At 43.5% G+C, this 12,323-nt stretch overlaps 1 protein-coding gene across 4 annotated transcripts in view; it reads right to left on the bottom strand.

The window, feature by feature from the left end:
- Positions 1 to 12,323, bottom strand: part of AP2A2 (adaptor related protein complex 2 subunit alpha 2) — a 56,470-nt gene that overhangs the window by 25,272 nt on the left and 18,875 nt on the right. For all 4 annotated transcript variants that reach the window (XM_064163140.1, XM_064163144.1, XM_064163141.1 and 1 more), the window contains exons 3-4: positions 3,441 to 3,583; positions 2,055 to 2,248 (exon numbers count right to left, since the gene is read on the bottom strand). In XM_064163140.1, coding sequence (XP_064019210.1) covers positions 2,055 to 2,248; positions 3,441 to 3,583 — 337 coding nt within the window. The remainder of the gene's footprint in view (positions 1 to 2,054; positions 2,249 to 3,440; positions 3,584 to 12,323) is intronic.

Genomic DNA, 12,323 nt, shown 5'->3' with positions numbered 1-12,323 from the left:
AGACTGGCCTCACAGCAGAGAGGTTCCAGCCCTCACATAATTGTTGTGGCCTCCTCTGGACCTCCCCCTTCAGGTTAATATCCTTCTTGTGATGAGGACAAGGTCATTCTTTGCAGAGGACACACTAAGAGTGAGGCTCTGGAGACTGATCCCAGAACACAAACAGCTCAAAGAAGAGGGAACTGAAGGGACTGTGCTGTATGATTAACGACTCCAAATGAAATTTTGCTGGCTTTTTAAGGTTTTCATACTAAAACCCATGACTCGCAGTGTTCCCTCCTTGCATCTGGGAAGGACAGCAAAAAGCCTGACAAAGCTCCAGAATACCTCATCTGTGGATGAGAGCCCTCACATAAGGAATTCCACATCAGAGAAAGGTGAAATTAGAGAGATTCTTCCCCCATTTCCTTCACCAGACCAGGACTATGTTAAGCATCAAGTGCTACCTGCTTGCTTACTCCTTTTCTGGCCCACACTACATTTCAGCTCTGCAGAACAGTGACAGTGCTCAAGCATGGCATTACAGAGAAACCATTTCCAGAGTTCAGAAGTGCTTTCTGTGACTTCTGCTACAGCTAGATATCACATTCTAGCCTCTCTCTTACCACCTACTCATGGTGCACATAACAGACAGTCACAATTGGTGTTGCATAAGCAACACTGGCAAGCTGCAGAACTTGACATTTAGAGTCTTAAAACAGTTCTTGCACAACATAACGCTTTGTATTAATGCAAGACAATAGTTTGTCATAAAGCAAGATCCACACATATTCCACATTTCACAGCCCTAAGTGTGAATGCACTCTCTGCATTTGGACACCAAGTTTCAAAACAGATTAGCCCTGCAGCCACAAGTTTTGTTCTGGATTTACTCAACTACACTTGCAACTATTTGGCAGGAGTGTTTAGAGACTTGTGGCCAACCAAAGAGAACGTCAGAAAGCTGGCATTGCCTTTTGGCCATTTACAGGGATTGCTGCAATGTGGCTAGCAGATGAAGGCAAGGAAGATCACACAACAGAATATTCCTTCATGAGAAATGTAGTCAGGATGATTCAGCATAGAATCACTGAATCATTCTGGTTGGAAGAGACCTTCAGGATCAGGGCCAACCATTATCTAACTCTACCAACTCTGGTGCTAAGCCATCCCCCTCAGCACGACATTTGAGTTTGTAACACCTCCAAGAATGGGGATTCAACCACCTCCCAGAGGGGCCTGTTCCATTCTGAATCCTTTCTGTCAAGAAGTTTCTTCTCCTATACAAACTAGACCTCCCTTGGTGCAACTTTAGACCATTTCCTCTTTTTCAAACGAACAAGAGGCACAAAAAGAAACCAACTCCCACCTTGCTCCTGTCTCCTTTCAGAGAGTTGTTGACAGCAAGGTGGTCTCCATTCATCCTCCTTTCTCCAGCCTGAACAAGCCCAGTTCCCTCAGCTGCTCCTCAGCAGCCCTGTTCTCCAGACCCTTTACCAGTTTTGTTGCCCATCTCTGGACATGCTTAAAACACCTCAATATCCTTGGACTGAGGGCCCCAAAACTGAATCCAGCATCTGAGATGCAGCCTCACCAGTACTGAGTAGAGGGAGGCAAACCTAGTCCTGCTGGTCACACTATTGCAGATTCAAGCCAGGATGCTGTTGGCCTCCCTGGCCACATGCTGGCTCTCGTTCAGTCAGCTGTCACCCAGCTTCCCAGGTCCTCCTCTCCCGGATAGTTTTCAGCCACTCTTGCCCAAGCCTAGAGCAATGCAGGGGGCTGCTGCAACCCAAGCGCACGCCCTGGCAGGGTTAAATAAAGACTTCAGCTTGTAACAAAGTTCATGTAAACATCTATTTAGGTTCACATTTTTCTTCGGTTCATCAGGAAAGATAAGAAAAGTAAAACATTGCAGTGGTATTCACTGCCACACATTTATACAGTACAGAGGCTGGAAAAGTCAACTCAAGATACTGGCATGGTCTTAATTCTCCTGTTGTGCTGGTGCACTTGTGCTCAAGTACAAAGCACCTGCAGTTACTGGAAACTCTGTACTGCAGAGTCATACCTACCCTGCCACAAGTATTTTGGGGATCTCTCCAGCAAAGGCCTCAGCCATCTCCCGGCTGCCCACATTGGCGATGCAGTGCAGAGCCAGGCCCATGAAGGTGGGGTTGCGGCTGGCCAGGTCATTCTTGATGGCGTTGTTGATCAAGCGAATCAGCTCACTGTTAGAGTTCACCAGGACGGAGATGAAGAGATAGCCCTGGGATGCAGAAGCAGGAAAGGGAACACTGATTTTAGCTGACTCTTGTTTTCTGTTATTGTCTCAAGTAACAATTGGAGACAAAGTGCTCCTCCAACACCAAACATATGGGTAGAAATACTAATAGAAGAGTGGAGGCTAGGAAGACAAAATGAATCTAAAATTTAAGTGTTATCCTAATTCATCAGTTTGTTTTGTCAGTCCATTTCAGCATATATCAAAAGGCCACGTTATATCACTAAATTATCTCCATTGGAAAAGACCTGTGAGATCATCCAGTCCAATCACTCTTAACTCTATCAAGGCTGTCATGTCCCTCAACAATACATCTCTGCCTCTTTTGAATCCCTGCAGGAACATGGATTTGACCATCTCCCTGCAGAACTTTTTCCACTGAGAATCCTCTCAGTGAGGAAATTTCTTCTAATGTCCAACTTACACCTCCCCTGGCACAACCTGAGGCCACTTCCTCTCATCGTATCTCTTAGAATTCTACAATCAAGTAGGCTGGAAGAGACCTCCAAGATCATCCAGTTCAACCTATCACCCAGCCCTACTCAATCAACTAGACCATGGCACTAAGTGCCTCATCCAGTCTCTTCTCAGTCCTTGGGAGAAGTGAGTAACCCTCAATCTGGTTCCAGCCTGCCTTCAGGGAGTTGTAGAGAGCAATGAGGTCTCTCCTCAGCCTCCTTTTCTCCAGGTTGAACAGCTCCCTCAGCTGTTCCTCACAGAACTTGCTCTCCAGATCCTTCACCAGCTTCACTACACTTCCCTAGACACACTCCAGCACTTTTATGTCTGTCATGTAGTAAGGACCCCAAAACTGAGCAACGATTTGGTTTATTATCAGATGCTAGTAAGCTGTGTGTACCTGGCAACACAAGCTTGCCTAGGAAGACTTAAAGAGATAATGAGACCATTAAAAGTTTACTTACCTCCCAGTGAAAGACTCGAGGCAATTCAACAAGAGCAGTGATTTTTTTACAGAGTGCATGTTGTACCTTTCACAACTAAGACAAAAGTCCCCTGTGCACAAAGGTGTTTAAATTGCAGAACTACTGCTAAACCCAAAATAAGGTTTTTAAGTGTTGGGTGGAGGTGGAATAAAGCCAAGACTTTTACAGACTATGGAGCAGAGGCAGGATATGAGGCAGAACAGCTTATCTTCCACAGAGACTGAGTTACTCACAATTTGTTTTTCTGTGTATCTATTGGAACTGAGCAGGTTTACAGCTTCCATGTGACCAAAGTCAATATCATGCCCCAGGAGAAAGATGAAAAGCAGCTTGCAGACATATTTTTTCTTACTGTAACCATCCAGGGCCTTGTCACCTGGAAAGCAAGGAAACAAAGAACAATTAAGCTGATGCTGTTCTTATTATCTAGCTCCACTGAGGAACCTCTTCACATCTTCTAGTAACAAGACCCAGCAGTTACAATTGTACTTCACAGCTACCATTTGATTCACCCTAAAGGAGAGGAATAAACAGGGTTCAGCTATTACTGTACTTAAATTTCACCAATTTTAAGTGTATTATTCCAGCTTTTATTTACTCTATGGTGAGCAAAAAGAGTGGATCACTTATTTGAATTAAAAGACTGGAAGACTCTACATAATTGTATTCAGCACATGAAAGTTATCACAAACCAGTATCAGACAACCACACAACTCATGGGTTTTAAAAAAAATAAACATTCCCAGTCACAGAACATAGTAGCTTGTAGCTCCTCCTAATGATCCAAGACAAAAATGTGTAACTCAAAATGCTGAGCTGTCACTGAATCAAGACATTCACATGATACTAGCCTTAAATACTTGTCCATATCTGAAATTTCTAAGGGGATTTAAAAAACCAAACATGCCCCAAAGGTGAAGATTTCAGTGTTAATTCCATTTAATGTTATCTATGTGCTAAAGGACAGTCATGAAATGTCATCTAGCCCACAAATTATCCTATGTCCTTAGTGGATTTTCTTGCTAACAGGCAGTAGGTACAGAATCATAGAACCAGCCTGGTTGGAAGAGACCTCCAAGATCATCCAGTCCAACCTAGTACCCAGCCTTGGCCAATCAACCAGACCATGGCACTAAGTGCCCCTGCCAGGCTTGGCTTCAACACCTCCAGGCACAGTGACTCCACCACCTCCCTGGGCAGTCCATTCCAATACCAATCACTCTCCCTGCCAACAACTTCCTCCTAACATCCAGCCTAGACTTGCCCTGGTGCACCTTGAGACTCTGTCCCCTTCTTCTGTTGCTGCTTGCCTGGCAGAAGAGCTCAACCCCACCTGGCTACAGCCTCCCTTCAGGTAGTTGTAGACAGCAATGAGATCACCCCGAGATTCCTCTTCTCCAGGCTAAACAACCCCAGCTCCCTCAGCCTCTCCTCACAGGGCTGTGTTCCAGGCCTCTGACCAACTTCATTTCCCTTCTCAGGACACATTCCAGTATCTCAACCTCTCTCTTGAATTGAGGAGCCCAGAACTGGACACAGTACTCAAGGTGTGGCCTGACCATATACTTGAGACTTCCCTGTTCCTCTTTAGAGCAGCTATGAAAGCCCCCATTCCTGGAAGGACTGAAAAGCTATATAGATGTGGTTCTAAGGGATATGGTTTAGTGACCTAGGAGTTCTAGGTTAATGGCTGGACTTTGCTATCTTAGAAGTCTTCTCAACTAAAATGATTCTATGAGTCTGTGTCTTCTGTACATGTCTTGTTAAACCAGTTATCAAACCTCTATCACAGTAAAAGCTCTTAAGTGCACTACAGTCAGCAATAAAACAAAGCCAACAAACCTTTTTGGAAAGATGGAATGACAAAGATATATCCCAAAGCCTTAAAAAAACCCACAGAAAGTGAGATTACCATGAGAGCTTTAAAGTCTTTGTCAAATGAAAGCATTCACAAGTGTTTCAGCTCGAGAAGGAAACTACACCATAAATAGGGTTTGCCCTTATGCTGCAGCATTGCTTTATTTTAGAAGCTTTCTAAAGGCTTCATGGAACAGCACTGAGCTTGCAGCTGATCAGGCAGACCATGTCTTTTCCTGAAGGGCAATATATGAACTTACACTGTTTGCAGAACATTCTCTCCCTGCCCCAAATGAGGAGATAAAAGAGCATCCATTAAATCAGGCAAGCTTGAATGCTGGAGAGTTGTTACAGCAGCAAAATGCTGTCTAAAAAAACTTTATAAGCTCCTTATCCTCTGCTTTCTGGGCCCAGAACAAGCAGGGTATCAGATCAGTGTGTATGACTTATTGATGGGCCACTTCAGACAGAACAACACTGCAGAGTAAAGCTCCAATAAGATAACCTCAACTCAAGGCCCTTGCCAAAAATATACCCCAAGCTGTATTTTAAGCTTTGTATTAAACTTCAGTGTAATAAGCACTTAAATATAAACAATCTTAATAGTATGGAAGTTTCTCTTTGCTTTCCATCTACTGGTGCAGAAGCAGATGAGATTTTCATTGCCACATCCAACTACAGATCCCAGAGACGAGAGAAGCATACATTGGTTTGGGTTACAAGGGACCTTGCAGATCCACCTAGCTCCAAGGGACATGAGCAGGGATAACTCTTACTCGATCATGTTGCTCAAGGACCCAACCATGCTTGAAACATCTGTAATTTCTCTGGGCAACCTGCTCCAGTGCCTTAGCAACCCCTCACAGGAAACAATTTCTTCCTAATGTCTAACTTAAATCCAACTTCTTTCAATTTGAAGCCATGAAATTGTTCCACCACGCCATGACTCTGGCACTCACTTGGCTTTTTGTCAAAAGCCCCTCTCCACCTCTCCTGTAGCCCCCTTCAAGTATTGGAAGGCTGCTCTAACGTCTCCTGGAAGCCTTCTCTTCTCCAGGCTGAACAACCTTATTGCTGTCTACAACTACCTGAGGGGTGGTTGTGGCCAGGAGGAGGTTGCTCTCTTCTCTCAGGTGGCCAGTGCCAGAACAAGAGGACACAGCCTCAGGCTGTGCCAGGGGAGATTTAGGCTTGAGGTGAGGAGAAAGTTCTTCACTGAGAGAGTCATTGGACACTGGAATGGGCTGCCCAGGGAGGTGGTGGAGTCACCGTCCCTGGGGCACTTCAAGGCAAGGTTGGACGTGGCACTTGGTGCCATGGTCTAGCCTTGAGCTCTGTGGTAAAGGGTTGGACTTGATGATCTGTGAGGTCTCTTCCAACCCTGATGATACTGTGATATTGTCTTTCAGCCTGTCCTCATAGCAGAGGTGTTCTAGCTCTCTAATCACCTTCATAGCTTCCTCTGGACCTGCTCCAACAGGTCCATGTCCTTTTTGTATCAGGGACTGCAGAGCTGGACTGAGCACCGCAGGTGTGGTCTCACCAGAGCAGAGGAGCAGAAGCCGCTCCCTTGACCTGCTGACCATATTTTTTTGTGTAATCCAGGACACAGGTTTTTGGGCTGCAAGTGCACATTGCCAGATCATATTGAGGTTCTCATCACCCAGCATCCCCAAGTCCTTCTCCTGAGCAATGCTCTCTGTGTTCTCTCTTCTGCCTGGATTTGTGCTGTCTCACTACATTCAGTGTATAAAAAGAGCAGAAGACCATACATGTAGCTTGTGAGGGAATGCACACTAGCAACGCGTGAAGCCAAGCAATGTTGGTCAACCAAGGCAAAACATGAGACACTGAGGTAGACCATGATAAAAGCTTATATCTACAGGCTGCAACTATGCATTCTGGGGGTTTGCTTTCCAGTTTTGACTCTAGAAAGAGCTTTAAGCTTCATTTTAACTGAGAAAATAATTTTAGCACACAACTGCTATTTTAATACGGACAAAGATACTCTTCAAATCTGAGTCTTTACAGACTCACTGACCTTTTGGTATTATTAAACTGGCACAGACAGATCACTTGTCAACAAAAAGAAAAAAACACTTTACAGTTATTTTTACACTGCACAAAGAAAGCTTATATTCAGCTCTGTCACATTTTACGTAAGAAACGTGAAGCAGCACCACTGAAGGTACTCATGGCTGAGAAATCCTGCTCTACTGGATCCTCTGGCATCAGCCAGCTCTGCAGAAAGCTGCCCAAAGACATGTTTTCCTCCAGTCACATTTACAGCTTGCTGCCATAAGGCTATTTTCCTATTGAGTCAGCAAATGAGTCGAGGGCAGCTTTACTAGACCTCTGAGCTAAAATTGCTGGAACCAGAGTGAAACATCCAGATCGGGAAGGAAGAAAGACATTTTGGACTTTTACCCCTCCACCTCCTCTTCTTCGGAAGCCCTATGGCCAGAAAGTAAAAACAATATTTTCAGCCATGTCTGCCTGCTGTGGCCTTCAAATTATGATTTCAGTAGCAAAGGAATAAAGTCTTCTGTATTTATAACAGGTGAAATAAATGCCTCCTGTTATACTATTATACTAAAGTACTAGAGCAGAAGCTTTCTCCCATCCCATCATGACAGGGAGATGTAAATCAAAACATAACTTTATGGGCAAGAAGAAAAACTACTATACATACAGGTAGTCAGAGTGATAGATTTAGTTTTTTAAAGTTTTTCATGTCCTTAATGAAAGATTCTTTGAGCTTTTAGGATTTTATTTTCAGTTAGTCTCCTTTATGACATCTGGAGGGCAAAGAAACCAGCAGTGGCTAAACCAGGGACACTTTATACTGCTTAGCAATAAGAACAAGTCTTGTCATGACAAGGCAGCAGGTTCAGGTGACTGAGCAGGTGATGGTGGAGCCCACCAGCAGATACAATTATGGTTCACAGAAAGGGACAGTAAGTAAGATGAATCTGTTTTAGCCAGTTCCTCTCATGGCTAAGCTCTATGTAACTAAGGACTTGCCATACTATTTAGTAGCATCAACATCATTAGTTGCTTCTTTCAGAGATACAGATATACTGAAAGTCATCAGAAAGCAGCTTTCACGTGAACTTCACCACAAGGGAAAAAATCCCAATCAGTCTTCCAAGAGACTAACTGCAGCTGCCTGCTACTGTACAATCCATCAGCAGCACAGTCACAAGCACAAACCCTGTGCTCTCAAGTAACTGTGGCCTTGTGAGCTCTGCAGAGGGAATATAGAATACTGTAACCCAACAGTTTAACAAAGAACACAAGCAGATTAAAGTATGTATGCTCTGAACCTCATCACCTTTTGCTAAATATGTCATGGTTTGGCAATTCCTTTGTTTCAGGTTAAAGACTCAGCTATTTCAAGCTTTATATCCTTCCAAGATACCAGAATTTTAAGTTGTTAGATTAGCAAGATCCTTGGCCTTTGGGGTATCTGAAGTATTTTTGATGGAAGTTATGCCACGCAAACAAACTCAAAGCATACTGCCATCCTGGTAACAGGGAGCTGATAACAGCTTCCTTCTCCATTGTCTGCTATCAAAGAACAATTTGGTAAAACCAGTACTTTAGAAAAGAAACGTTTCAAGATGAAAAAAACAGTTTGCTGACTTCTTTGGAAAGCTTCTGTCTCTTATATGCAGAACTGAAGGCAGTGTGAAGAGTCTTACTAACAGGCAAGCTTTAAAACTAAGCTGAGTAACAGTTATTACTATTCCTCCTTAAAACCTTCCTGATTCCCAACAATAACAGAACATCATTGTCTTTGTTTAAATTTTAATTAGCTGAGCAATTTCCAAAGGTCTGACTGCAGTTGTCTAACTCCAGCTGTGTTTTGAATAATCTTTGATTCAGATTCTTACTGAAATTTCAAGTTCTACTACTCAAATCCTCTCCCTCTCATGCAGCATTTTTAAAGAGTCATATAAAGGTTCTATTTTAAACATCACTAACGAGTCTCTAAGTATGTGTTAAAATAGCACACCTTCCCCCTACCTCAAGCAAACATCCCAGCAAGAGCAGAAGGAAATTTCACATGTTCTGTTATCTTTGGTGCAATACACAACCATTTCTTTCAGCTCATTTTTAAAGGCTTTTGGGAACGTTTGCTAGCCCTGCAAATTGAGTCAGCTGAAACAGGAAGAGTGCAGAACAGCTGTCAGCAGGTTTTGAGCACAGTGACACTGCAAAGGCTACTTGTTTTTCCTGGAAAGTTTCAGTCATTTTCCTCTGAAAGAAGTTATTAGCAGCTGACCAGTGAGTACTACTAGCATTAAGAATTATTACTTTCACACTTCTGCACATCACCTTCTTAAGTATTTCAGTGGCGAAGTTTTGGGTTTCACTGCTCAAGGTTCTCTTTCACACACCTTCCAAAAGGGGCAACAGCAAGACACAAATACATTAGGAGACACGTTGTCAGGCAGCACTTTGTCTTTAATTTGGACTAGGAGTCAAAAAGCAGCACCTGATTCTGAATCTAATTCAACATACCTAACAACCCAGGCTGCTGCACAGTTACAAAGCCTACTACCAGGCAGAGGAGACAAGGCAGCAGTTTAGTCTGGTAGGGTAGAGGGTAAGGAACCCTGACAGTGCTGTATTATTTTACTGTCTGATTGCCTTCGTACATCTCTGAGGTGATCAGAAGACAGTGTGTCTAGCCAGGCCCATCTTAAATCTAAAGACTGTGCTTTCACCATCTGCCAGGAAAGTAATTTACTGCCACACAACTTCTGTTTGAAACAGGTAAGGGTTACTGCTTAGTTTGAAAGCAAGGCTTCTCTGTTATCCCATTTAAGAAAACCAGGGAACTGAAATTAGAAAAAAGCAGGGATTATCAACTGACATTGGGACACTCATGCATGAGCCAAAACTAAGATATGCTAGCAGAGGCAACATCTAGCAGTTGCTCTTAAAACAAACTTCCTTAAGCAGGCAGAATAAACCTAAAATCTAACACCAGATCTGAAGGAAAGAACAAGTCCAAATCAAGCACAGAACAAAAGTTCCTTTGGCTGTAGAAATAGCTGATAGACTCGTGGCCAGTTTCACTAGTGCGTGGATTCTGCTCCAATAGATCAAAATGACACAAGGTAACAAACTTGATTTTTTTCCCCACTTGTTTAAAGGAAATTACTACTCTGAGAGTCAGATTTCTAGCTTGAACACAGGAGCAAAATCAGCTTCTAGTATGAACATACAGAAGGAATAGTATTTCTCTACCTACAATAAACTTAACTCCTACAACTTCTGCTTTATCAGGCCAGTGTAGTTTTGCTCTACTGCATCTTATCTCAGTTAAAGCAGAAGCATTTAAAGCAACAGTCAAGGACACACTGACCTAGCAACAGAGCTTCCTCACACTGAAACAAGAGACAAAGTCACTGTTAAGTACAATATACTAGACTCCCTCTGAGCACAGAAGCCCAATTAGAACCCAAATCCACATACTGCCCATACGTACCCAAAGGACATTCCAGCAGTTCAGGAAAACCATGGTTATTTTTTTTCCCCAGAGATGAGCAGTCTCATTTCAGCCTGTTATGTACAACAGTATTTCAAATAGCAAGTTACCTAAATGCGTGGCAGGCAACAGCCTTGCCAGCTGCTTGCATGATGGAACAAAAGCATAAATCCACAGCTTCTGTCACTAACTGTATGGATATATGGTGCATGTTACAGAGGTGGGAGTTTAGACACAGCAACAGAGTATGCTGAAGAGTGCAAATAGCCAGAGAAAGAAAAAGGTCCTTGTGGTCTATCAGTCCCTTACACTGGCCCCAAGCAGTAACAGGTCAGGAGACACTACTGTCAAGCCTTACCTCTTACAGTCAGACCTTTCCCTTGTCACATCAGTGCAGCTAGTCCAAGAGCTGCACCTTCACCAGCCAAGTAACTAACCCAGAGCACCAGCACTTGCCATTTTTATTTAGCAAGGGACTCCATCTTAAGTGAAACGGTCTCATATTTGTCTTAACCCAAACTATCTAAAAACATCTTAAAAAGTCAGTGCTACATAAAAAGAAACCAAGTTAAACTCAATCTCCACTTAACCCAAGAATAAAAAACACACATCATGAAGGTCCATTTATTTTTATCCAGCTCTGCAAGAAGAACCATGCAGCACAAAGCCCACGCAGAACTCCTGCAGCAGAAAGATACACAGCAATCGCCTACTCACACTCAAGGCCTTAAGCAACTATACAACAAGCTGTTCAAACTCAGCTTCTTCCAAATTGCAACATTTATGTCTAGTTTTGTTCAGGCTACATCAAACTGCCTTCAGTTAAGCAAGATTTTTCACCTAAAATCCATACAAATTCAGAAACGAAGTAGCCACAATGAAGATGAGCTTATGAGAAGGTTTTGTTGTTTTTCACATAAGCTACTTTTGAAGGAGCAGACTTATTTATTCACAACTAATAAACTATGCTTAAAGGGTGCTACCCAAGGTACATAGGCTAAAGTTACTGCACTGTTTTGCTGAAAGCACCCCTCTGATCACTGCCTGAGTCATGGCACTACACAGCCAAAGATTCCTATGATGGTTTCTCCCCTATATATCAATTAACCAGGGAATTGTAGAATCATAGCATGGTTTGGGTTAGAAGGGATCTTAAAAGATCATCTAGTTACAGCTCCCTGTAATGGGTTGGGACACCTCTCACTAGTCAGACTAGATTGCTCAAGGCCCCTTCCAACACTTTCAGGCTTGAAGCCTCCACAATTTCTCTGGTCAATGTGGTCCAGCATCACCCTTCATGGAGAAGAATTTCTCCCTAATCAAAACCCATCTTTCTCTGGCTTGAAGCCATTACACTGCCACTCCATGCCTTAACAAAAAACCCTTATCCAGCTTTCCTGTAGCCCACATTTGAATACTGGAAGGCTGCTCTAAAGTGCCCCCAGAGCCTTCTCTTCTCCAGGCTGACCAAGTCCAACTCTCTCAGCTTGGCCTCACAGCAGAGGGATTCCAGCCTTCCCATCACTGTTGTGGCCTCCTCAGGCCCTGCTCCAACAGGTCCTTGTCTGTGCTGAGAACTCCAGAGCTGGCCCTAGCACTGCTGGGGGTAGGGGGGGACAGATGTCTCAACAGAGCACAGCAGGGGGGCAGAATCCCCTCCCTGCCCCTGCTGCCCACACAACTGGAGATCAGTTCAGGACACAGCTGGCTCTGGGTTGGGAGCACACAAGATTTTCTTACAGGAAGAACTTAACCTGCA

Source organism: Pogoniulus pusillus, chromosome 24 (genome assembly GCF_015220805.1).
Source record: "Pogoniulus pusillus isolate bPogPus1 chromosome 24, bPogPus1.pri, whole genome shotgun sequence".
Taxonomy (NCBI): domain Eukaryota; kingdom Metazoa; phylum Chordata; class Aves; order Piciformes; family Lybiidae; genus Pogoniulus; species Pogoniulus pusillus.
Note: the sequence above shows the minus strand (reverse complement) of the source record. Positions and strands in the feature narration are given on the sequence as shown.